The sequence below is a fragment of the Miniopterus schreibersii genome (genome assembly GCF_964146895.1).
Source record: "Miniopterus schreibersii genome assembly, chromosome: 2".
Taxonomy (NCBI): domain Eukaryota; kingdom Metazoa; phylum Chordata; class Mammalia; order Chiroptera; family Miniopteridae; genus Miniopterus; species Miniopterus schreibersii.
In genome coordinates, this window is record NC_138102.1 from 187,569,845 (window position 1) to 187,595,979 (window position 26,135).

The 26,135-nt window shown below is 60.8% G+C and overlaps 1 protein-coding gene across 2 annotated transcripts; it reads right to left on the minus strand.

Moving 5' to 3' along the window:
- Positions 1–34: 34 nt before the first annotated feature.
- Positions 35–25,775, minus strand: SBF1 (SET binding factor 1). Of its 2 annotated transcripts, XM_081128197.1 has the most exons (41): positions 25,631–25,775; positions 19,466–19,551; positions 18,906–19,043; positions 18,522–18,680; positions 18,333–18,443; positions 17,636–17,741; positions 17,365–17,497; positions 17,170–17,278; positions 16,968–17,081; positions 16,799–16,876; positions 16,350–16,463; positions 16,146–16,274; positions 15,968–16,066; positions 15,650–15,854; positions 15,458–15,570; positions 14,348–14,497; positions 14,023–14,091; positions 13,787–13,945; positions 13,454–13,716; positions 13,199–13,371; positions 13,048–13,121; positions 12,776–12,971; positions 12,430–12,557; positions 11,777–11,955; positions 11,545–11,681; positions 11,234–11,441; positions 10,899–11,095; positions 10,681–10,818; positions 7,989–8,066; positions 7,498–7,679; positions 7,245–7,424; positions 6,671–6,772; positions 6,412–6,597; positions 6,205–6,331; positions 6,001–6,131; positions 5,697–5,927; positions 1,844–1,951; positions 1,537–1,748; positions 754–841; positions 549–680; positions 35–466 (listed from the first exon to the last, which is right to left on the minus strand). In XM_081128197.1, exons 1-41 carry the CDS (start codon positions 25,683–25,685, stop codon positions 368–370), a joined length of 5,676 nt encoding a protein of 1,891 aa, XP_080984323.1. In that variant the 5' UTR covers positions 25,686–25,775; the 3' UTR covers positions 35–367. The 2 variants fall into 2 exon arrangements, with proteins under 2 accessions (XP_080984323.1, XP_080984324.1); XM_081128198.1 differs by lacking the exon at positions 7,989–8,066.
- Between the last annotated feature and the right edge of the window lie 360 nt (positions 25,776–26,135).

Consider the following 26,135-nt stretch of genomic DNA (forward strand, 5'->3'; position numbering starts at 1 on the left):
CCTAGGCGAGCTGAGGAGACGCAGGCACGTGGCACATAGTTAGTTCTCTTTATAGACTCTGGTTGTAGGAACAGGTTGCCTGCGGGCCGGCCGGGGCCACCACGCGGACGGGGCTGGGCTATTTACAGGCCCACCATGAGGGCTGTACCATGGCGCCTCCCGGCCGGCGCTCAGCCAAGACTCCGAAATAAGTTAGAGCTGGCCGGGCGGGCGGGGTGGGCAGGGTGGGGCGGGCAGGGGCTGTACACACAAGTTTGGGGGCTGGGCCTCAATACTGTCAAGGGTGGGGGCTGTAAACATGGCCGGGGGGCCCTGCCCACCCCTAGTGGTCTGTAACTGGACGCAGAGCAGCCAAGCAGGGCTGGGCTCAGGCGTCTGACAGGCAGCTCTGGATCTGGTCCACCCACTGCTGGGCCGACAGCACGTCCTGGGCACAGAAGTTGTAAACACGACGAGTCGTCTTCACCTGGGGAGGATGGGTAGCTGACTCCACGGCCCCACCCCGTGGAGCCCGCCCGCCCCTCTCCTACACACTAGCCACAGCTCACGTCAAAGAAGGCCTTCTCATCCACGGTCTTAGGAGCGCCCATGGTGGGAGTGCCAGGTGCCACAGCCTCCACCTCCGCCAGGTCGATGATGCCCTTGTACTCCGTATCCACGCGGTGGTCATAGTAGCGCAGCTGAGGGGGGGGACAGGAAGTCAGGGCAGGGTCCCCCAGCCTCCTCCCCACCCTTTGCCCACTGACCACTCACCTGGTGCTTGGTCTTGTCCAGCACGAACCAGCGGGCCTTCCAGGGTTTCATGAAGGCCCCCTTCTTGTAGAGGGTGCCCTCATAAGACCTGCATTTGTGGTGGAAACGGGGCCAGGACAGCCATCAGGGCCCAGCCAGGCCCAGTCCACAGCACCTGCCCCCCCCCCCCCCGCCCCCTGTGGCGCAGTCCTGGCAGCAAGACCAAGGCCCTTGCTCCCAAACTAACCCAAGGCTGGAGCATTGGCCAGTGGCCCCCAAAGAAGCCGTGGGGTTGTGCCCAGAAAGGTGGAGAAGGGTCCCCAACAGCTGTCACGTGACAGACACATGGTCCCACACAGAGCCTCGGGGGTGTGAAGCAGCACCACATGCAGGGCAGGAGGAACATGCAGCAGGCAAGTCTGGGGAGGTGGCTGTGGCAACATGGCTCCCCCAGGCCCCGGAGGGAGGGTGGGATGCAGCCTGCCAGGCCCTGGCCTCACCTGGAATCTACTTCAACTTCACCTGGCACCTTGCCTGCACTCATGGTACCCACAGCCCCATCCCTCTGCTCTGCAGCCACCTTGGCTGGGCTGTGGTCACAGGTTCTACATCCCAAACCCTTTCAGAGCCCACCTGCTTCTCCCCAGCAACTGTGAGCTGAGGCTCAGGCCACCATCATGTCCCCACAAATCCTTCCACCTGAGAACTAGAAGCTCCCCAAAGGAACCTGCCCCCTGATCTGAGAGCCACCCAGAACCCCCCAGCTCAGAAGTACCCACACTGCAGCAGGTGGTGCCCTCACACCTGTTCTCACTCTCAGATGTCTGGAACTGGCTGTACAGGGTGCTGGTGCTGCGGCGGGCGGCCTGGCGGGAGCCGGAGGTGGTCGAGCCGCTGCTCTGGTCACTGTCCAGGCTGAGGCTCAGGGTGGAGCCCACAGGCCCCTCCTGCAGGTACACACCCAGCGAGCGGCGGTGGTGGGGTACACTGGACACCAGCAGGGAACTGGGGGTGCCCTGGGATCAGGAGATGGGGCCTGTGTCAGTGCCGGGCGCCTCCACCTCCTCCTGGCAGGAAGCCCACCCAGCCCCCCACACCCATCCCCGCTCACACGTCCGTCTGGCCGGCCTTCGAGGCGCTGCGAGGCCTTCACCCGATCCCAGGCGTCCTTCCAGCGCTCAGGGGGTCGGCCCAACTCTGTCTCCAGCCGCTGCAGTTCCTGGGAAGAATTAGTGAACTAACATTACTCAGAAGAAAGGACACAGCCTGGAACATGAAAAGACAAAAGGAAAGAAAACACAGAAAAGCAAGACAGTAAGACCTTTCTGACACATGCATACCTGAGGACAGAAGGCAGGATGGGAGAATGCACAATATCAGCATTTAGAGACAGCACTGGATGCTTTACCAAACTAGCAAGAGGCACCTCACAACACAATCAAGAGCACGACAAGCCCCAAACAGGGTATTACAGAAAAACGGCTGAAATACAAAGGGAAAAAATCCCACAAGCTATCAGAAAAAGGACATGTTCTCCTCAAAAATGCCACAGTGAAACTGCCAGCTTACTTCAACACAGAAATGGCTGGACCTCCACCTCCGGCCACGACAAGGATCAGTCCCTGACTAGCCCACCATAAACAACCACGGGCTGGACAAGAAGTGGGGCACAGAGGCCCTGAGACAGGGTGACACCAGGGGCCATGGCCACCCTGTGGGGAGACAGAGTCCGAGCCAAGCACTGAGTCTTGCTGAGCTGAGGAGGCAGCAATGGGAGGCTGGGGAGGCTGATGTCCCTGGGTCTGCAGGGTGGCAAGGGAGAGGAGGGACTAGCACAGAAGAGCTCTAGAAACACACTGAGGTCTCCTGAGTGGCCAAATTAAACTGCCCTGTGCCAGGCAAGATGTCACAAGGCCTCGGCAGCTACTAAGAAGCTGTGAGCTAAATCCAAATTCTGGAGGTTCCACACTGCAGGGAGACGGAGGAATGCCAAACACCCAGAGTGGAGGCTCCCTGATGAACATACTAAACCTTCGATGGAAACCCGGGAGAGGCCATGTCTTCGGAGCAGGGCTCCTTGGAACCTAGAGTGAAGGTGTCTCTACAGCTGCCCTAACAAAGCTTGAAACAACCCCAGGAAAGACCTAGCTGACACACGAACTCATTAACTGCAAGAATAAAATTCAAGACTACAGAACAGCACAGTACCAATGGCTCCACAACGCGGAGCCCACGGTGCCTAGCTTATGGAATAATTATCAGACAAGCAAAAAGGCAGGAAAGTGAGATCTGTCCTTAGGGGAAAAGTCAAAAGAAACAGACCCAGAAATGACATCGGTATTGTAATTACCATGCAAGAAATGGAAAAGTTATCAATATGTTTAAGATTTAAAGAAAACAATGACATAATGGTTGAATGGTTGAAAAGATGGGGACCCTGCAGAAAATAAAACTTTTTTTTTATAAAAGGAAATTCTAGAGCTGAAAAATATCTAAAACAAAAAACTCATTATATAGGCTTAAGAGCACATAAATATAAGAAAGAAAAGTGAAATGAACTTGACGACACGGTAATAGAAATCACCAAAATGAAATGCAGAGAGGAAAGACTGGAGAGAAACAAAAGCCTCCGTGACCTATGGGATAATAAAGACCCAGAGGGTAGAAGGGAGACTGTGCAGAAAAAAAAACACTTTTAAAAGAAATAATAGCCTAAAATGTATTAAACGTGATGAAAACTATCATCCATAGATCTAAGATGCTTAAAGAGCTCCAAGCAGAAAGCACACAGAGAGAAGCCACAGGATGGTCAAACTGTTGAAACTAAAGGTGAAGAGAAAAATCTTACAGATTGTAAGAGAAGGAAAGGGGACATCATGTGCAGTTTACAAGCGTAAGAATGAGCACCCAGGAAACATCTGGGGTGACATAGTTAAACCACTGTGTGTGAAAAGCTGTCGACCTAGAATTCTCTATCCAAAGAAAACGCCCTATAATAAACGAAGGCATGACACAGGCATTTCCAGGTAAAAAGCTGAGGAAACTTGCTGGCAGACCCGCACAACACTGAAAACGGCAAACACAGGCTTTCTCCCCCTTTCCTAATCTCTTTAAAACCAGGCGACTACGTCAACACCATCCATACTGTGTATTCGTATCACAGGTGATAGTCAACTGTATGCCGACAACTGCACAACACACAGAAAGGGGCGAGTCGGGGGACACTGCTGAACGGCTCCGTGCGCAGGCGCCACAACAGAATCCAAGACAGACTGTTCAGCGACCCCCTTCCCCACGGGACACGTGCTGGGACCCCAGTGGGTGCCTGAACCATGAACAGAGCAAACTATCACTGTCTCCTCCTGTACACAGGTACCTGCGGTAAATTCTAACTTATAACTTAGGCAAAGAGGTTACCAACAATAATAAAATGGAACAATTATAACAGTATTGTAATAGAAGTTACATGAATGGCTTTGGGGCAAGTATTTAGTAACAAGGGTGACTTTGGCACAAGCACTGATACTGCCACAGCCACCCTGACCACTAAGACGGCTCCCATGGTAACGGGCGGGCGCATCTACCACGGGGAGCTGCTGGACTGGGAGGATTCTTGTGCTGGGTGGGACGGAGCAGGATGGTGCGAGACTTCATCATGCAACTCAGAATGCGCAATTTAAAGCTTATGAATTGTTTCTGGAATCTTTCACTTAATATTCCTGGGCGATGGCTGATCACAGGTAACTGAAACCATGGGTGGATAAGGGACTGAGGTCCCTCACAACCACTAAAAATAACACAGAGGTGTAGCTCAAAAGCCTAATAAAGCAGGTAACATGGAATACTAAAAATAACTGTTAGGGAGGACGACAAGGAGCAAAAAAATAAAAGATAAATAGAAAAGAGCAAGAAGCTCGACTTCAGCCAAACCACACGAATAATTAAGTATAAATGGACTAAAAATTCCAATGAAAGACAGAAACCATCAGAATAGATGAAAAGACCCAACCACATTTTAGAAACTCCTGTTAACTGTAAAGACAGACCAGTCGAGGTCAAAGTATTGACAAAAACAGCCACACAGCGATGTTGGTTTTAAGGAAGTCAGTGGCACAATCCATTCCAGACTCCAAGTCTATTAGTATCACCAGGGATAGAGACTCTCTTCTGTTCTCTGTGCTTGTGGGTCACCTTCATCCACAAAGCTGGGACCCTGTGCCCCTCCAGCCCCTGGGGGAGGTGCCTCCAGGCCAGGCCCAGGGCGGCACTGCTGAAGCCTATCACCTATTGGCTTGCACCACCTCCCTGCATTAGCATCTCTACTCTCCCCACGAGGAAACAGAAGCCCCACGATGCTTAGATATTCCCCCAAAGCCACTCACGTCCATGGTGGGGAGTGCCAACCTCCCCGTGCCCCACGGCCTCCTGACTGCTTGGCCACTGTGAGTTCTAGCTGCTGCAAGGTGGCCCCCGTATCACTCCAGCCTCCACACCCACACCCCCTAGCAGAGGGCTCTTTCCCTGTCCCAAGGCCTCAGCCCCAATGGATCCTGATTCCTGAGACAGAGCAGACATGACCTCCGAGGAGAGAAGGCCCAAATATCAACCCCAAGCTGCAGGCCCAAAGGCATGGTTCTCTGAAGCAGGTGAACCAGAAGAGCCATTGTTCACATCAGTTGCTGGAGCCACCAATGGGCTGGGAAAACCTTGTCTTCCCTCAGGGCCTACCCCACAGGCAACCAGGGAAAGTGCACAGGCCTGGAGCACCCTGGGGTTCATGACAAAAGTCCCCAGTCACTACTGCTGCGTGCAGGGCAGGGCCCCAGGTCGCCATGGTCACTGCAGGCTTGCAGGCAGTTTGTAGGTAGGTGAAGGGCAGGGCCGCTGGACTGACACACAGACACACACACACACACACGCGCCCTGTGTCTGAGGGCATGTGTGTGGGTGGGGGTCATACGCACCTCCAACAGGCGTGAGATAGCATCGGGCTGGGTCCGCGGATGGCTGTCATAGCAGGGCCACACCACTCGGCGCCTGCTCTGGGGAGCACCCCCGTCCGGCCGCTCTTCCTCCGGGGGCTCCGGGGGCCCCTGGGCCAGCTCCCAGTCATAGGGGGGGCCCTGAGCCAGCGTCTCCTCAGTGTAGAAGTCCCACACTTTCAGGTTGGACACGTTGCTGTAGGGCCGCAGGACCTGGGAGCAGGCATGGCATGAGGAGCTGGGCCAGGAGGAGCCCACCTGCCCAACCACGCCCTGCCCAGCTCACCTCCGCATCCTCGGGCGCGTACATGTAGTTGTAGAACACTGGTGTCCTCTTGCTCAGCTGGTCCACATACTCCCACACAGACCTGCAGGCCTGTGGGCCTCTGCGCTCCCCTTTCTCCTCGTACAGCAGCCCTGCAGGGGGCAGCACTGAGCCCCGCCAGCCAGTCCCCCCCACCCCTGCCCCCGACCAGCACCTGTGCCCTACCCAGCTCTATGCGCTCATAGTCTGAGTCCAGCAGGAAGGTCCGGAAGCGGCGGGACATGTGGTGGTAGCCAAGAAACTTGAGGTAGAAGGGGCTGAACTCGAACTCCATGGGGAACTGCAGGTGGACCTGTGTGGGGTGCGGGTCAGGAGTCAGGAGCCAGGGACCAGGACCCGGGACTCATCCTTCCACCATGGCCACCTGCTCACCTGGTGCACACAGTCCAGGAACTGCAGGAAGATGGGTGTGAAGCCACTGCTCTGCCCGGCCAGGGTGTGGGCCCCACGGTGGCTGAAGCGGTGGCCGAAGGACAGCCATTCCTTCTCCACCAACAGGCGGAAGCCCTCCAGCGAGCGGTAGAAGGGGTCTGAGAGCAGCTGCACCAGGGACACCACCTGCCAGCACCATCAGCACTCAGGAGGCTGCCCAGGGCACCCAGGTACCCCCACCCTGTGGGCCACTGCGTACCTGGGTGGTGATGTCCCAGCCGTCCTCCAGGCTCACCAGAACGGAGGAGCCCGAGTCTAGGAGCTCTACCACCAGCACTGACACCTGCAGCAGCTTGTGGATCTGCAGGGACCAGGAGCCCTCAGACACCAGCCCCCAACCAGGTCGGAGACCCACATGTTGTAGGAGTGGTGGCCACGCGGACACTGCACCTGGGGCAGCCCGCAAGGTGGGCATGGTGATGAACATGGTCTGCTCTGGACAGCTAACCTTTGCTACCTCCACCCTCCCAAGCCCCCCAGAACTGAAGAGGCTGCCCATCCTTGGGATGCCCAGCCACCCCTGCCCCCCAAAGGAGAGCAGTGACCCTGATACAAAAGGCCTGGCCTCTCTCCACCACCCAGGTAGAAGTAGCCATCACCCTCTCCCAGGGCCCAGTACTGTTGGGTAAGTGAGCTAAGAGTCCTCGTCTACCCTTGGCAACAGGTGAGTGAAGGGCCCAGCACCTGAGGGGACCCAATAGCCCCTCCCCATCTCCTCACCCCCAGGCGGCCCTCGGCCGCAGTGGGGGCAGGGGCAGTGGCAGTGCAGAGACCTGGGTCAGCCACTCCGAGTCCTCCAGTGAGCGCAGGAAGGAGGCTGGGCCCAGCTCGAAGACAGGGCAGCCGGGGACGCAGGCCTTCAGCAGCTTCTTGAAGCTGGCCTTCACCTGCCGTGCCTCGAACACCTCAATGGGCACCAGCTCCCACTGCTGCAGGGGGTCTGGCCGCACACCCTGGAGGAGGCCAGGCAGGTAAGAAGTGCCCAGGTCCAGGTCCCCACCAGGCCCCATACCCCACCTCAGTCACCTTGAGCTGAGCCTTGTCCCCGATGATATAGAGGGCTGCACGCTGGGGCCGCAGAAAGCCTGGGTCCGGGGGAGCCCCGTTGGCCTGGGGGGGGCTCAGCGTGTCTCTGCCTGCTAGCCGGGAGCCCACATCACCACCGAGCCCACCACTGCGCCCGCTGGCCCGAACACTGCCCCATTTACCTGCACAGAGAAACCAGGTGAGCACTCGAGCTGGGACAGGGCACCACTTACCTGGAGCTGAGCTCCCAAGGGGCACAGGGAGGTCAGCAGGACCCTGCGGGGCTGTGCCTGCACTGGTGTTGGGGTGGGGGCAGGACTTGGGTGCTAGGATGTTAGTGCCGAGGGCTGTGGGAGGGCTGGGTTATGCTGGTCTGTTGCATGGGGCCGTTAGTGGCAGGCGTGGGGGACGTTAGTGCCCACGACGACTCAGTCACACGTGGGCATCTGTGCCAGGTGTGGGGGAGCCAGCCTGAAAGGATGGTACGGTACCTCGGGGCGCAGTCCGTCTGGAGGCCGAGGCCGCCATGGGGTTGGACAACGTGGTGACCCTGGCTCTGGGGCTGGGCACTGGGGGCACAGCAGAGAGAAGGCTCAGGCCTGGCCCAGGCCCGCGTGTATGCCCAGTGTGGGGATCTTGTGGCCCAAAGGGGCCCAGTACAGGGCTGGGTTCCCACCAAGCCCCTCAGGGGCCCCCCAGACAGCAGGACTCAGCACCAAGGCCCTCTGGGCCCGAGAGACAAGCCAAGAAGCAGAGGGCTGGAGGCAGACAGGGTCAGAGGAGACAGGAACCCTGGACTCTTTCAAATACATCCTCTATGGCCCATCCCTGGACCCTCGGACCCCACAGGCACAGCCCCAAGCAGCTCACAGTACATCCCACCAAGTGGCCTCTGCCCAGCACACAGCAGCAATGGGAAAGCCCAGACCCCTGGAGCTCCCAGCCCTCAAGCAGAAAGAACTGTTCAGTTGAGGTCAGAGGCTGGCCCAGCCCCAGCCCCAGGCTGAGTGGTGCTGCCCGCAAAGGAGGGCAAGGCCTAAGGCTCATGGGCTGGGCTGGCCCAACTAGAGGTACAGGGAACCTCGAGAGGCAGCGGCTCCAGAGCCTGTGTCCAGCCCTGCTCACCTGCCTCTGCAGAGAAGGCAGCAGGGACATGGTCCCCTGCCCACCACAGCAGTCTCCACAGACAAGCTCCAAACCAGCCCCTCCACACTGGGGGCAGGAGGCACAGTCACTCACAGTGAGGACACAGTGTGTCCTTGTGACGTGGACAGAGCCTGGACTGGAACCCACGTATAGCTGAGGTGAGCAATGAGGGGGACAGCCCACACCCTGAACTTGGGGGAAACCAGGAGGCAGCACTAGTGGGCTTTGTGGTCAGAAATGCCCAGGTGACAGCAGGGGAGGTGCAGGCACCAAGAAGCTCTGGAGCTGTGGGTGGCAGCGCAACAGTGTAGCCACAAGACGTACTTAAAGACAGACTCTGATGTTTGGGAAACCAAGGGCCACTGGAACTAGAGAGCGACACTCCTGGCAGAGAAGCGTGAGGGGGCAAGATCTGTGCCCCCAGAGGAGTGGACATCAGTTTGGCTGTCCCTAGGACATCCCATGAGCAATCACGAGTGCCCAGCAAGTGATGATAGGTGGGGCATGGAGCCCAGTGAAGTGTGAGCTGGGTCAGATTGGTAGGGAGGCTGCTGAGACAGCAGAGGGAGTGCCATGGGGGCAGGTGTGGGGTGTGTGGGGACCCTCAGGTCTCACTGGGGAGGGCAAGGCCCTCAGGTGCTCTAGAGCCCCTCCTCCATAGGAAGCAGTGGTGGGGTCTGGGCCAGGTGAGGACGGGGCAGCAGGGAGGACAGCAGACTTAGGTGGTCAGTTCAGAGGACTCAGGGTGAGCAGAGTGGAAAAATCAAGGATGACACCCAGACTTCTGGAAGGCTTGGCCCGTGGGTGGTGCCACCAGTCCCCCAAACCCACCTGTCAATGCAGCGCATTAACTGCAGAGAAAAATGCAGATAAGCACAAAGGGAGGGATGAAGGGAACCAGGAAGGCCTGACCAGTACATGACCACCACGTAACATCTGCACCAGTGGGGGTGGGGCTCATGGAGAAGTGGCCCTTCATGTGATACCTACCCACTCTGAGCCATGACAGCAGGGGGAGAAGAGATCAGATGGGGAGACAGGTCAGATGGAGACGGGGTCAGATAGGGAGGGGGTCAGATGGAGGAAATGGAGGCAGATGGGGGAGAAAGGGAGACAGGGTTAGACAAGGTGGGAGGACATGGGGGGGGGGCCAGGGTCAGGCAGAAGCGTATGAGACCAGGTGGGGTTCAGAAGTAATGCCTTGGAGTGAGGCCCCCAAGAAGGACTCTCTGCCCTCATTACAGAATGAGGCCCTTGTGGGTGGTTCTCCTGCCTGAGCCTTTCCCTGTGCCCAGCACCCACCTGCCTTACCTCAACTGATTCCCCGCCTGTTGCCCCAGGAGGGCAGGCTACCCTTCTATAGGGGCCACCCACCTTCATGGACCGCAGCACATGCTCTAGAATCACCCAGCTCCTCTGGGGGCCACCATGCACCAGTGTCCCTGCAGCAAGGGGCAGGGTCCACTGATGGCCCCTAGGCCCTTTTCCAACCTTTAGGGCCTGGTGCCTTTTCTGCAAACTAGGGTGATAGGACTCCACCATGCAGGACAGGGGCCATCAGGAGAGGTGCAGGCTCACGGGCAGAGCTGGGTGTGGACACAGGCAGGGAGAGTCCTGCTGGCATGGATTCACCTGGGACAGCGGGTCCAGTGTGCACTGAGGGGCCCATGGTAGGGACAGGGACAGGCAAACGAGTGCAGACAAGGCCCCAGGGACCAGGACAGATAACAAGAAAGGCCAAGAGTTAAGATGGTCTGGACGGAGAGTGGGCCATGGAGACACAGGGGGAAGATGGAGGAGGGTCAGGGACCAGACGGGTTTTGAGAGCTGTGTCCAGAGATGGCCAGGAAGTCAAGGAGCTCAGCAGGGTGGGAGAGAGGAATGGTCGGAGCAAGGGCTCAGCCAGGGCACTTACCTGGTCCTATGCTGAGCCTGCTCCCTCATCTTATAGCCCAAACATTCCGCCCCTCACTGGCATACCCTCCACACATGTCACCACGACCCCCAAATGCCCTCCCACCCTCAAGCACCCCTCACCATGGCTGCCCATGTGGGCCGAGGAGAAGCCACTGAGGGTGTTGCGTCCCGATGCATCAGCATAGCGGGGCATGGAGCTGACCACAGCCTGCAGGTACTTCTCCTGCTCCAAGCTGCTGGAGTCCGCCTGGGACTGGCCTGGGGGAGGAGGGGGAGCTGCAGCAGGCACAGGCACAGGGCACGGGACACAGGGCATGTGTGAGAATGAGGGAGGGTACCTGGAGAAGGCGTGTTCTGGGTCTTGAAGAGCCCGACAACACCCTTGCCGTGCAGGCCCCCGGAGCGCAGGAGCACGGCCTTGGAGCGCCCGCTGCGCCAGCACACCACAGGGAAGCGGTTCTGGCGGTAGCAGCGGGAGACGCGCTGTAGGGCGTTGTCTTGGACGCTCTGGGGCACAATCAGCAGCCCCGGGTAGCTGTGAAAAGGTGAGTGTGAGATGAGGCGGCATGCAGGTAACTGGCCATGCAGAGGTGACAGGCCAAGGGCAGTCCCCAGCCCTGTGGCTTCCTAAGGCCACCCAACTGGATGTGGTAGCCCCATGCCAGCCACTCACCTGCGGCAAATGGCGTACATGCGGTTCACCGGAGAGATGCGGAAGGGCTCGGACTTGGCACGGCTCAGGCTGCTGCTCAGTGTACCCAGACCCAAGCGCTGGTAGTCCCTGCAGCACGCCCGCTCCACCAGGCTGCTCATGGTCATGCGGTCAGAGGGCTTCAAGGCCGAGGACGGGGTCAACGTGCTGGGCTCCAGTTCCTCTGACACTAGGGGAGGCCAGGCACTCAGTAGTCACCCCCCAAGTGCCAGCCCCCGCACTACACACAGGGTCTTCACACCCCGAACACCAGGGCTGCCCATGCCCCCCACCTGAGATCTCGTCCTCCTGGTCCTCAGGGGGCAGCTGGCCCCGGTGCTCCCAGCTGGGGGGGTTGTATTTCTTCCGAGTGACATACTGCCGCCCGATGGTCTTCTTGGCATTCTTCACGAGGTTCCGGGACAGGGTTCTAGGGTGTGCAAGGTCCCCAGTGAGCAGACAGGCACTGAACACACAACAGTTCTGGGAGGGGTGGGTTCCCTGGCACTGGGGCCCGCTCCACACCTGAGAGAGGCACCCTTGTCCTTGGTGGCTTGGGGCGGCCGGCTGGGGGTGTGAGCAGAGCCCAAGGTGAATGCAAAGGTGCCCCTGACGTCAAGCGGGTACCGCAGCTTATGCAGCTGCTTGCGGAAGAGTTCGGCACTGTCGGACCCCACCTCCTCGTCAAAGGCCATCTTCAGCAGCTGTATCAGACACAAGGCCTCAAAGGTCTGGGCAGCTGTGAGCCTGGCCTTGACCACAGAGGCAGATGAGCCTATAGGGAGCCCCTGTGCCTTCCTAATAAGATGGATGGTCAAGACCTTATGACCAGACAGGCCCCAGGGGTGGGAGATGGGCCCAGCGCACAGCTTCGAAGGGCAACCTTGCCTCTCCATCACGCTGTGGACGCACTGGGGCCTGAGGGGCTGCGTCCTTCCGAGGGAGCACCGCCAGAGCAGAAGGCATGAGGGGCCACTTTCCAAGCTGCCAGTGTGGCCATAGGCTGAGGAACATGGTTTTTAATTGCCTTCCTCCTAATCTGTGTAAATTTTGGTTGTGCTGAGATTGTGCAGCACACTCCAGACTGGACTCAAAGATCAGAGCCCATAGAGGAAACAGGAGCACCCCAAAGGCTGGCAGATCACCCCACCTCACCACGCCCCTTCACGTGGGCCCACCTGGAATGTGCAGGAGCGCAGCTGCAGCCCGTCCTGCACGAACTGGTCCATAGGGGTCTGGACAGTGATGCGCTTCTCCTTGGTCAGCGCGGCCACCGGAAAGGAGCGGACCACCACCTGTTCCCCCACTTACAACAGGCCAGGCACAGAGTCAGGGGGACAGGAGGGGACAGATCACAGCCTTAGGGTCCCAGAGCTAAGGTGGCCGGGCAGGTGGAGGAGAGCAGTGACCTATGTCCCACAGAGACCCTGCACCCTGAGAGGGGGAAGGAGAAGCAGGAAAAGTCCTACTCATTCCAAAGACCAGGGTGTGGCTCAGGGGCAGAAGCCGGGTCCAAAGGCTTACCCAGGGGGTCAGTGGGCATCCCCGTGAAGATGACCCGGTAGGTGGTGAGGAAGACGGCACCCTCAGCTGGGAGTAGTGCGGGTCCACCCCCGCTACCCCCTGAGCCCTCCTCACGCCCGTCAGGGAGCAGGTAGACACGCAGGCCGTCCAGCACACACTCCTCGCCGGGCAGCAGGCGTGGCCGCAGCAGTTTCGGCTGCTCAGACACAGAAGTGGCACCTCAGAACACAGCCCAGGCCCTGGTGCCACAGCCCCACTAGGCCCCCACGCACCTTCTGGATAGGGGGCAGCCTCTTGCTCTCCCGGTACACAGCCTCCAGGGTCTCGATGTGCATCTGGACAATGTCTGGGAGACAGCAGTCCTCACCCCTGGGCCACGCCCACTGCCCAAGGGGAATGTTTCCATACCCAGACCCCCCATACCTGGCACCATGACATGCAGCCCCTTGAGGTGGTCGCTGGTGACCCCACTCTCTGTGCAGACCTTGTCCACGAAGCGGTTGATGAAGCGGACCACAGCCCCGGCCACGTCACAGGTCTCTGCATCCTCAAAGCCACTCTCTGTGTCATAGCTCTCTGCCACGCTGCCCGCCATGCTGGGCCAGGAGGGGCACGGTGGGCACAGGCCTCACCCACCCGAGCCCCACCCCTACCCAGGCCCACGGAAGCCCGGCCCACCTGCTGGTGACTAGGCTGTTGCTGGCGCTCTCCAGGTCCCCCAGCCCCGCACGCTCGCGTAGCAGGCGGCTCTTGCTGGAGTCCAGGGGCAGCAGCAGGTAGCTCATGCGGTTGGCATAGTGGATGGCCTGACTGAACACCGTGCTCTCCTCCTTCTGTACCAGCTCCTGCTGCTTCTCTCGGCTTAGCATTGGCCACAGACGCCGCTGCTCGGACGCCACATCCAGGGCTGAGCGTTCCTCCTGGGCAGGCACCTCCCAGACCTGCCACAGCACCAAGGGTGAGCCTGGGACAGGCGAGCCCCCCATCCCAGTCCAGGGGATCTCCACACACCTGGGAGGGGTCTCGATCCTCAGCAGGCTCAAGGTAGAGGGCCCGGATGTGGGTCTGCACATCCCCATAGAACATGGCCTCCCAGAACTGGGGCGTGCTCCACACTACGTGCTCCTGCACGCAGCTGTATGCAAACTGCGTCACCCCTGGACTCAGCTTCTACAGAGACCAGGTGGGTGTCAGCAGGGGCAGTGGGAAGGGATGGGGTAGGGACACACCAGCCACCTAGCACTCACCCGGCAGAAGGCTGTGACCAGAGGCAGCAGAGATGCTGCGATGCCGTGCTCATCCAGGGAGGTGCAGTCCTTCAGCAGAGCCGAGCTATTAGAGCCTGCACCCATGCCCTCACCTCCCAGGGCATCACTGCCCACCAGTCCCTGAACTTTCCCCAAGGGCTGCCTGCGGCTCTTCAGAGGTTCAGGGCAGGATACCCCAGCACCCACGCGCCTTCAACAAGGGTTCTCCCCCTGCCTCCCCACTGGATCCCCACCTGCAGACCAGGGCCTCCCCCACCCACTGGCAGTGCCAGGCTCCCTGTGGGCCCCACACCCGCCGCCTCACCTGCAGGCAGCAGTTCATCATGCGGACGACAAAGTCAAACTGCTGGTGGTCCAGGACGGCCCGGTTCTGCTGCACGTGCAGATGCAGCTCCTGAGTGAGGCAGCGGCGGGCGGCACGCCCCTTCAGGGCCCTCAGCACTGCCGGGAGTAGCTGGGGATAGCGGAACACAGGGATGAGGGCACGAGCCTACACAGGGCCATCAACTGTGCCCTGGAGGGGCAGGAGGAAGGCACAGAGCCAAGGAGGGCAGAGGGCACTGGGGCTGGAGCTCAGGCTCTAAACACAGGACACCCAGAAGCTGTCCAGGCCAGGTATGCCCAGACACTGGAGCTTCAGGGCTCCATACATGGAAGCCCACGTAGGCAGAGACAGGAGGACGCAGCACTGCACGCTCACCAGCCAGTGCTAGACCAGCTCTGCTGGGAGGCCCCACGGCCCTGAGCACCAGCATTCACCGAGCCCAGCCAGGGCCTCAGTGTCCAAGCATAAGCCTATTGTTCATTGTAAAACAATCAGGAGCCCCACTGCCCCTGGGGAAGGGGCAAGTTCACGAGCAGGGTGCCTCCCGGGGGGACCATGCAGCTATGAGACAGGAGGGGCTCTGACTGGCTGTCATGAGACACCCCAGGCTGTCATGAACACCGCAAGGACAGAGCAGTAAGAGGGTTCCCTTTTCTGTTAACTTTTTAAAAAATGACATGTGTGGGTCAACACTTTCTTTGAGTGAAGGATGAAGAAACCTAACAGTAGAAACCTTTGGGGGGTGGAGGTAGTAAAGGGTAAAGAGGGCCAAGTATATGGCGATGGAAGATGATTCGAACTTGGGTGGTGGGCACACAATGCAATATACAGATCAATATACAGTCATAGAAATGTACACTTGAAACCTCTATGATCTTATTAACCGTCATCCCAATGAACTTAATTTTTTAAAAGTTGAAGGAAACTGCTCTCGTTGAACCTCCTCAGGCCTTGTCCAGCCACACTTGGATGGAAGGGACCCGAGAGCTGGCACCCACCACCCTTCCTGCCAGTCCAACTCCCTGCAGCTGCCAAAGGTGAATGAAACCCCAGCTCGGAGCCCAGTGTTCCAGCACCCAGTGCCCTCACCTTCTTGGCCTCGAGCATCTTCCCCTCGAACACATATGAGATACAATTTCGAACCACTTCCAGCCGGCGAGCACTGTTGCCATGGAACCCGCTGTTCCGCTCCAGGATGGCAGCTGGAGAGCAGAGAACACACTCACCTGTGACCTCATGCCTACCCTGGGCCACACTCAGGGCCTCCACCCTGTTACGCACTCATGGGGGGCCCTGAGGGAACGGTGGTCCTCCTCTCGGCCTTCACGGCTGGGGGTGCTCCCTGCATCTTGGCTGTGGCCTGGTCCATGATCCACTGTACCACGCCCTCATCCAGCCGGGGGAATGGCCGGGATGCCCGCCGCAGGTGGCTGGCCTCCCCCGGCCTCTGGACCTTGTGCATAGCCACGGCAGGGTATGGGTTCTCCTAGGGGGACATAGGCAGGCATGGGTGAGCAGCCCAGGACTCCCAAGGCTCCCAGGGCTAGGGCAGCACAGTGACCTCTCTGGGCCAGCCCACCCCTGTGCTGCCTGCCCTACGTTTTTGTAGAGCTGTTCTGCCAGCTCCTTGATGTGACGCAGGACCCGCTGGGGGTGGCTCTCATCCGCCCGCATCCGTGCCACCTCATGGGCCACCAGCTGTGGGAAGAGGCAGTGTCAGACCCTGGCCAGGAAGAGGAGAGGGTGGGGGTTCCTCCCAGCTGGGGCTGGGACGCACCTCATCAAACAGGTCCGTAGAACGGTAGGGGACCCCGCGCTCCGACACGAAGCCAGCAAAGGCCATGCCCTCTAGCACCTTCATCAGGAAATCATCCTCCACCAGCCCACGCTGGCCCAGGAAGGCTGCCTGGGGTACACGAGGAGGTCAGCCATCAGGCATTTACTGCTGCCTGTCCCGCTGTGCCCCCATCCCAACACCTACCTTGTGAAAGCGGATGACAGGCTCTGGGTGGATACGGACCATGTGCAGACACCAGCGGTAGCCCTGCAGGAGCTGAGCAAAGAGCCGCAGAAAAACAGCACGCAGCTCCTTGTCCTGGGTCACAGGTGAGTGCAGGTGAGTGCTAGGCCCCTGCACAGAGGCCCCTCACTCTCTACCCACCCCAGGCTCCACCTCCTTGAACCCAAACCCTGTGTGTGCCTGCCCTTCCCAGGCCTCCCTAGGTACCTCTGACCCTCCTCTCCCTCCACCCAGAGCACAGGGGTGCCCTGACACAGTGCTGATCACCACTCCTGCACAGTACCCTGACAGCGAAATGCCCCACATGGCCATTGCCAGCTGAAGGGGTGGGCACACTGGGCTTGTGCTGCCAGCCAACCATCAGTGGCAGCAGACCTGAGGAGAGGGCACAAGGAGGGCATGACCCCTACCTGCATCTTCAGGGAGGCCGTGGACACCGTGGGGGGTGGGAAGGCAAGATCTGCCAACTCCAGCTCTGGATCCAGGACCTACAGCAGCAGAGAAGGTCCAGTCAGCCACACATCAGCCCTGGGCTCTGAGCACCCTTCTGGCCAGGTGGCCCTGCCCTGCCCTGCTCACCATGCTCAGCACACTGTGTGTCTGACTCTGCAGTGGCTCCGGCAGGGGTGGAATGTGCACACACTCAGGGACAGTCACCGTCCCTCCATCCAGATCAGCCACAATCACATCCAGCTGTGGACCAAAGACAGCGAGTGGTCAGGGACCCACAGGCTGCTCAGCAGGGCCTGGAGCGTGAGGCGGATACAAGCATGACCCTCACCAGCTCCTGGGTCTCTGCCTGGAAGGCTGCATTGACGCCGATGATGAAGGGCGTGGGCGTGCTGAGGACCTCCAGGAGCTGCGCCGGCAGGATGGGCACATAGGTGAAGCTGCAACAGGCCAGGGCTCAGTGTGGTGGGCCCACAGAGGATGAGGTGGGCAGAGGGGCAGTGGGTAGGGGGCATGGGGTGGGCACCTGTATCGGAGGGGGAATAGCAGGGCCAGGAGTCCCCGGCAGGCATCAGAGAGGCGCTGGTAGCTCCGGGACAGGAAGAGCACCTTGTGCTCAGTGAGGGCAGCACAGAACAAAGACAGCACGTTGGTGATGCCTAAAGGGAAAGGACAGGCATGCAGGCCCCACCCCACCCCACCCCACCCCACCCCACGCACAGCGAGAGTCTCCACCTCTGACCGCCAGGCCAGGGGAGGAAAGGGAGGGTTTGCAGCGTGGGGACGGCCAGGCTCACCTAGCTGGCGGAAGAGCAGGGCCACACTGCAGCGGCTGATGGGCAGTGAGTCAGTGAGGGGGGTCTGGATGACCTGCCGGTCACCAACCCCCAAAGAGATGGTTCTCTGTTGAAAGAGAGAAACCGGTGCTCAGTGGCTCTGACCAGACCTGTGTCAGCCCAGAACTCCATGGCCTTAGGAGGCCTGGCGGACTGACAGAGCCCAAGGTGGGACTGGCCAGGACAGTGGTATGGCAGGGGGGAAAGGCCACACCAGCCTCTGCTGGCCCGAGCAGTGCTGCAGAGAACACAGGCCTCTGACCTGGGGCAGGGATGGGCCAGGGTGGGCAGAAGAAACAAAGAGTCCGTACCACTCCATCCTCAACAGAGTCCAGCTGCACAGGACAGACGGGCAGAGAGACACAGTTAGACACACCCGCACACAGAGCACGGACAGAGAGGCTGACACCAACATCCAGAGACAGGCACACCCAAGGAACAAGAGGACAGAAGGTGCCAGGTAGAGAGCCAGGCGAGACATGGACACGCAGGCGAACAGGTAGGGCCAAAAAGGTGACAGCTGATGGCAGCACCAAGATGTACGCGTGTCCAAAGCCTGGGGCTGTGCTCGGCCCAGGCTAGACTCGGAGTGCCTATGAGGCCCACCCCCACAGCCACGGGTGCGAGGAGGGTCCCAGCAGCTGCCCCCAAGACCCACCTGTGAGCCCCCGGCCAGGGGGATGACACAGGTGAGCAGGTTGCCAACCACGTTCTCTAGGCCCACGTCCTGGCCCTCCACATGAATGGTATAGATGAGACCCAGGCTGTTCTGCAAGAGCCACAGGCGAGAATGGCAGCAGCTGGGAGACACCCATGTCCTGCCCCATGCCCTGGCTGCCCGCCTCACCCTGAACACCTCCACGTGGTCAAGCCGAGACACCAGCACCAGAGTCTTGGGAGCGAACAGCTGGCCTGGTGGGCTGTGCTCTCCAGGTAACAGTTGCCCTGAGCCTCCCTCATTGACTTCCTCCTCCCTCACGGCAGCGTCCTCAGTGCACACAGCTTCCTGTGGACAGAAGCCTGTTTGCCCAGCTGGCTCTTACCCCACAGGGATGTCCTGAGACAGCGCAGGGTCCCATGAACCCAGAGAGAGGACACAGATGACTCCTCCGGGAACTCCAGACTCCATAGGGTTGGGCACCAGGACCAGCCACAGACAGGGAGACATACCCAGGGGAAGGGGCAGGGGCTCAACCCCATTCAGGCTGCACCCCAGAGCCCTCAAGCTGACCTGTGTGGGCTCTGCCGGCTCCCAAAAGGTCAGGCAGGCACAGTAGTGCCGCTCGGAGTTGATGTCAGTGAGGACAGCAACAAAGAAGGTCGGTGGGTTCCTCTCAGGACACAGCTGCCACCCGCTTGGCTGGCAAAACTGCGAGGGGAGAGGGGTCAGGGGTCAGGAGTCAGCTCCCTCTGCGTCCTGCCATGGAGCATGTGCACAACCAGGGCCTGGACACCAGGCTCCAGTGCAGCAAGCAGCACCTCCCTCGGCCACCCGGGTGCACCTTGCCTCCTGACCTAGCCCACCCCGCTATAAAAGGGAATAACAGCCTGTGTGGGGTGAGGACCCTGTGATGCAGGAAGGACATGGTCCCTATACTGAGGAGGGAGGAATGACATGATGTGGGCACCAAGCACCCTACCAGCCAAGCCAGTGCCCCTGCCCTCCACCCTCCAAAGCAGCTCAGACATCTTGTCCCCTGCGGGGGCCCAGCTCCATGGAGGCTCCTCACAGTCCTGCAGGGATGGTGGCAGGATGCTGGCCTGGCCCCCAGCAGCTGGCACCCCACTCACCAGCTCGATGCCCTGGGGGAAGGGGTTATCCTCCCAGTCCTTCTCCGGGAAGCGCTGCAGGATCTGGCCCTGGCCTTCCCCACTCCCTGAGGACAGGAGCAGGTGGTCAGAGCACCTGCCACTTCCCACACCCCACCCAGGCAGGAGCCTCAAGGATCTCACACGATGACCTCAAAGCCCTGGGTGGAAACGTCCCCCACTGCCGTCCTCATCTGGCACCAGACCAGCCTCAGCTCCCAGACCTATAATTTCCCTAAAAATAGTCCTGTGAGAGGTCACTAAGCAGCCACAGACCCCAGGGCAACCAGAGAGCAGAGAGAAGCCCTTGCTGTGGGACAAGGGTCCCTCCCTGCTCCTGCCCCCACTCCCAGGCCTGGCCCCACAGTGTCAACACCCCCAGCCAGAACCCCCCTCCAGCCTGCCACACGCCAGGCTGATGCACAGCCCCCCCCCCCCCCCCCCCCCCCCCCCCGCTCAGCAACAGGACAATACTTCCAGGCTGTTCCACAGTTAACCCCAGCTTAGGTGCTAGGCCCCATGACGCCCCTGGCCTGACAGGCGGTAGGCACCTGGAGAGTGGGCACCCAGCAGCTCAGTGCCCAGCCCTGCTCCGGGCTCGGCCTCCCTTGAAAGGCGCATAGGTCTCCCATGCACTGTTTGTGGCAGGGAAGGAAAGACCACCTGTGCCCACTGCCTAAGAGACAGGACATCCACAGGAGTGCCTGCCCGGGCGCTAAGGGTCCAGCAGCTCTGAGGAGCGCTGAAGGGGGTGGCGCAGGCTGCTGAGCACACAGCCATAGATATGGCCAGGGAGGAGGCCCACGTTCCTGCTGTGCCCATGGGCACACTGTCTCCCAGACTGCTAGCTCCCAATGCATTCCCCAGAGACCCCTTCCAACTCCTTGGAACCACAGGGCCCCCACTAAGCCGCTTCTCGTCTACTTCCCACACTCAGTCTACTTCCCGCACTCCACTCTGTGCCCAGGGACCCACTCTCAGGTCAACGTCACACCAACAGCTCCCATCTCTTGCTCATCCCCTACAGAGCCAAACCAGGAGGTGTGACTAGGCTGTGGGGACCACTTGCCTCACCTGGCTCTTGGGGAAGGAACACCAGTCTCTGTTCCTCCTTCAGCTCCCACCCAGTGCAGCAGCAGTGAACTGGGAAAAACAACAGCCTCCCCCCTTCACCTCTCACTCAGGATCCCCAGATCCCTCCCTCTGCTCGGCTCAGCTTCAACACTGCCCACAGCAGCAGAGAGCAGGGAAGACAGGTAAGGGGAGGGCACTCAGCATGAAGGCTGGACAAGACAGGCCTGAGGTCCAGAAAGATCACTCTCAGGAGACCACCCTCCAGGATCCTGGAGGCAACACCACCAAGATCAGCAGCAGGCAGGTTCCTGCTGGGCTGGAGGTGGCAGGAGGTGGCGGATGAGGAGCCATGACTCTGACTCACAAAACCTCAGCTTCCTGCTCCCCTCCCCCTCCTACCACAGACACCCTGAGATGAGGTGGCAGACAAGTGAGGTGGAGGAGAGGGACAGGTGTCTGCTGGTGCCACACCTACCTACATACATGCCCACAGCCTACCAAGAAAAAGGCCCCTAGGGTCCCCAGTCCACCTCCAAGGACCACCCTTGACAGGCCCAGGTTGGCATGCTCTGAGGTATAGCTCCATCCCCCATGCTCTCCCCAGAGGGCTGACTTGTGTCCAGCCCCAAACCACCATCTGGGCCCAGGTCTGGCTGGCACCCAGGGCTCACCCAGTTCTTGCCACGAGGCAGCAGGCGGAGGAAGGAAGAGGGGTGTGTACAAATGGGGACAACTTCTGCCCTACAGCCTCCCTCCCAAGGCCAGGCAGGCAGGTGGCCTGGGAGGGCTGCTCTCGGCAGCCTCTTTCCCCAGGGAAGTGGAGAGAGTAGCTGGCCATCGTCTACTGCCCACCCTCCCCACCCCATTCATCGTCTGAATCGTCAACCCCCACTTGCAGGGCTCCACTCTGCAAAGAAACAACTGGAGTCCCGACAGGCGTGGCTCAGTGGCTGAGCATCAACCTAGGATCCAGGAGATCTCAGTTTGATTCCAGGTCAGGGCACATGCCTGGGTTGTGGGCTCGATAACCAGCAGGGGGCATGCAGGAGGCAGCTGATCAATGACTCTCTCATCATTGATGTTTCTATCTTTCTCCCTCTTCCTTCCTCTCTCTGAAATCAATCAAGACATATTTAAAAAAAAAAAAAAAAGAACCAACTGCAGACTATCCTTGAACTGTCCCAACTACCTATGGGGGGCCAGTGGTTGGGCAGGGCAAGTAGGCACCCCCCTACCAGCACCTTCTCTGGGCCATGATGACCCCAAACTTGACCTTCAGGTCTCAACCCAAAGAGCGTCTTCCTCTAAGCAGCTGTCTGCACCCTGCCCAAGCCTGGGGCCTGCAGTGAAACCCCCAGGACCTGCCTCCCTACACCACACCTCTCTGTGATTCCTGGTGCATCTGTTGGCCGGCTAGGCCAGAAGGGAGCTCCATGAGCAAGAAGATACATCTGTGTGTCCATTGCATGCCTGAGCCTGGCACAGGCCACAGCCTAATTAGGGCTTGCTGAGTGCCTACCACTGGCTACACCATCCTCCCACAGCCCGCTCCACTCACACCCCACAAGCAAACAGGTTCCTCGGTCAAAAGTGCAGGGCAGTTTCCGGAGCCCCAAGTGCTCCAGGCCATGGTAGGTGTTCCCTGGAATGGCACATGATAGAGAGGCCCTGGCTCCCAGTCTCTTCTGACCCCTCTCTTAGACCCCAACCCACACCTCAGCTCTGTGCTAGCAGGGGCCAGGCTTCAGCTTGGCTGTGGGCCTCCATCCTGGGCAGGGGGTGGGTTCTGCCATGTCTCCCAGTACCCCCCACCTGAGGGAGCCCTTGTGGTCATGGAGGTAACCTGCTGCTGCTCCTTGCCCCACCAGAGCTGCCCCTACCCCACAGTGACCAACATAGCCATATGTCACAGGGAGGGACTCTTTCAGGGGCCTCAGGAGGTAAGGGCACTAGGTCCCCTGAGACACAGACAGAGACAAGAGCTTCCTCTCGCAGCCACATTCCTGCTGTCACAGGGAGGGACTCTTTCGGGGGCCTCAGGAGGTAAGGGCACTAGGTCCCCTGAGACACAGACAGAGACAAGAGCTTCCTCTCGCAGCCACATTCCCGCAGCCAGTCCCGTGTGGGCTGAAGGCCTGGACAAGGGGCAGGGGAACACAGGGCATGCCTTCTGTCATCTGCTGGCAGCGCCCTTCACCAGAGCCAGGCTTGGTGCCTGGAGGACCACCTGGGCCAGCACACACTGTGGGCAGAGGCAAGGGAGGTACACATGCCCTAGGACCGGACCAGCCACAGGAAGAGAGAAAAGAAACGCAGCACCCTCCTGCTGCTCCCCCCCCCCCCCCGCCAGCCACAGTGGAGGAGCTATGTCTCATCAGGGGTACTCCCCAACCTCCCTCAGTCAGACCAGGTGGGCTCTGACCCAAGGCCTAGGACCCTTTGACTCCCAGAGTGGGGGGGGGGGGCTGGGAACCAACTGAGGCCACCCCAAACAGCCTCAACCTGTTCCAGAGGGAAAGCAAGTACATGGGTGGGGAGAGTGGATGGGGCACAGCAATGTGGCCAGCTCACCACAGTCAGGACTGAAGAGGCCAGGCCATGGGATGGAAGGTAGGTCTTCTCAGATGCTGGGGCAAAGGGGGGGGTGTGCCCCCAGGACCCAAAGACATACCCCAGCACTGGCCAGTGTTGTTAAATCAGCTGACATTGCCAGGGCCCTCCCAGGCCAGGAGCCAGACAGAGGTGGTCTGCCTGGCACCTGAGATGTTTCCAGACCAGGCCCAGGGCACCCATATTCTTGTGGAGAAGGTGTCCCCGCTCACCAGGGAGGGGCCTGCACCCTCTTCGGTGAAAGAAGGGGTCCCGTCCCGCCCAACTCCCTCCCTCCCTCCTGCCTGGAGAAGTCTGTCAGGTGGTAACCATGAAACTAGGATGCTCCCTCTGGCAAGACTCTGGGGCTCAGCACCCAGCAGCTCCGGACAGGATGTCCAGGTCCAGGCCAAGGACAAGACATCCACCACTCTCTCAACCCCCTGCCCTGATGTCCCTAGGCCTGCCAGCACGCAGGGGTCCTCCATCTTCCACAGAGGTGCCCATTCTGTCTGGCCTAGGGGTGTCCGCACACCTGCTGCTCGCCAGTAATAAGACACCCACCACTTCCTGGAGCCTCCCGTGTGAACAGCTTCACCAGTGTGTCCATCTCGTGCTCATGGCAGCCTAGGAGGTCTGTGTGATTCATCTCATCTCCAGATGAGTAAACTGAGGGTGCAGAGAGCCTAAAGACTGGTCACAGAGCTATCAAGTGGCAAAGCAGGGACCACTGACCCCCACACGGCTGGTTCTGCCCTTGGCTCCACAGCCAGCATCCCAGCTTGTGGGCTTGTCCCTCACAGGGATGGATGAGTCCTGCCAAGGGAGGCCCTGAGGCTGGGTGGCTGGCCAGCAGCTGCAAGCAGTGGTTATGGGGCTCCAGAGCCCCCCACCCCTAAGGCAATGGAGAGCCTGGGAATCCCTTCTTCCCACCACTCATGGTAAATGGGCACTGTGGGCTCCAGCCTTCCCCATCCTGGTCAGAGTGCACACACGGGGTGTGCACCGGGTGAGCACACACGTCTCAGCCAGCTTGTCATGGAGCCCACCCATGCCTCCGCTCGCCTCCCTCACGTTCACCCTCAACTCCACACCCTGCTGCCACCACTGTCAACATGGTCTTTGCCGCCTCAGACCCTCCCCACACCACCCTCAGCATCATCAGCCTCCAAGCCTGCTCTGCACATGGAGTCCCTGCCCGGCACCCAGCCCAGTCCCCTCAGATGGGGGCGGCCCCTCGGCCAGCCCTGTCCCCCTGGACCCCGTGCACCCCTCTGGCCTGCAGAACACTGACAGTGAGCCCACCATGAGCAGAACGGCTCTTGCCCATATGAACTTCATCTCTGGAGGAGAAGACATGCTCATGATTGACTGTGTCAGGGATGCATTCAGACAGATGGAAACAGAGCAGAGGAGCGAGTACTGAGGGGGAGGGCACCCAGGAGGGTCTGCAGTGTGCAGGACCCAGCAGGCTAAGGGAAGAGAAAGTCTAGGTCTTGGATGGTGACACTGACAGCAGGCTGACAAGAAGCTGGTTAGACTATAGGTCGGGGTTCAGCCCAGCCTGACCACACAGCCATCCCCCCCCCAGCCCTGGAGAACACGCACTGCCCACCGTGGCTCCGGGTTAGCCTGGGTGCGGTCTGGCCCCTTGTGGGGCTCAGACCAGGCGCTCAGCCTCTGCCCTGAGCCTGCGCTGTGGACGGGGCAACAGCAAGGAGACGCAGGTGGGCTGCGGGGAAGGAGTGAGGTCAGGCACACAAAGGGCTGCGCAGGGCCTGGCACACGGAGCTCGCTCCCGGGCGCTGTCTCCGCGGATGTCGCTGATGTCATTGTCAGGCTGTTTTCTCCTGCCCCCGGGACTGAAGGGCTCTCAGATGCGGGCGCTGACCCTAGCTAGACACAGGCCTCCCGGACGCTGACACCAGTCGCCCCGCTGGTCCCCCACCCGGGGCTTGGCTTGCGGGCGCGAGGACGGCAGGCCCTCTGCCAGGAATGCTCCTCTCTCTCCCCATTTCCTCCTGAAACCCTCCAGCCGCAGCTCAAACACCGCCTCTCCGCGAAGTCGTCCCTGAGCCCCTCGCCCTCTTCTGCACCCCGCCGAACCTCCGCGACCTGAGACACCCCGCGCGGGCCTGGCTTCGGGCCGGAGGCGCCGGGCGTCAGAAGAGGGGCTCGCCGGCGGACGACCGCGGCCCCGGAGGCAGAGCCACCCGGCAGGCGGCCAAGGCGGAGAGCCCGGCCCCCCAGCTGGGAGTCAGGAGGCCGACCGTCCCGGGCCCTCCCATCTTCCGGGCGACGCCGGGGCGCTGCCCGACCCGGTTCTGCCCTCAGTGAGGCGGCAGGCCCGGCCCGCCTCGGACCCGGGCTCCCCAGACCCGGACCCGGCGCGGCAGGTGCCCCGGACGACCGTGGCGCTGGCCCGGCGGCCTCGGCCCGCCCGCCCCGGCCGCTCCTCCCCGGTCCCCGGTCCCCGGCACTCACCGCGCGGGTGCGGCCCGAACGCCACCAGCACGAAGTAGTCCGCGAGCCGCGCCATGGCGAGGGGCGCGGGCGGGCTCCGCGGCTCGGGGACGCGAGGGCGGCGTGCTCATGGCCCGGCCCCGGCCCCGGCCCCGGCCCGCGCACTCCGGACGCCCCAGGCCCGCGCCGCGGCGGCCGCCAGGGCTCCCGCCGCCATCTTCCCAGCCAGCGGGCCCGCCCCGGCGCGCCGTGCGCCTGCGCCGCCTCGCTCCGCCCCCTGGGCGGGGCCCGAGGGGACGCGCTCCAATAGGTCCAGCCCCGCGGCGGAGCCCCGCCCCTCTCCGCGAGCTCGCAGCCTGGGCCCCGCCCCCCGGGCGGTGACAGCGACGGCGGCCCCCGCGGGTCAGCGGCAGGCGCGGCCCGATCGCGAGGCTCCGTCCCCGGCGTTGTCCGCGGGGAGGGAAGCAGCGCGGCCCGGCCCTGCCCACGGGGCTCCCCGAGCGGGGCAGAGGGGCGCCGGGGGCAT

Coding starts and splice junctions, on each gene's coding strand:
- SBF1 (XM_081128197.1), bottom strand. CDS start 25,685: ATGGCGCGGCTCGCGGACTACTTCGTGCTGGTGGCGTTCGGGCCGCAC. Junction 16,067..16,145: donor CTACGGACCTGTTTGATGAG/GTGCGTCCCAGC, acceptor CTCTTCCCACAG/CTGGTGGCCCATGAGGTGGC. Junction 13,946..14,022: donor TGGTCACAGCCTTCTGCCGG/GTGAGTGCTAGG, acceptor TGGTCTCTGTAG/AAGCTGAGTCCAGGGGTGAC.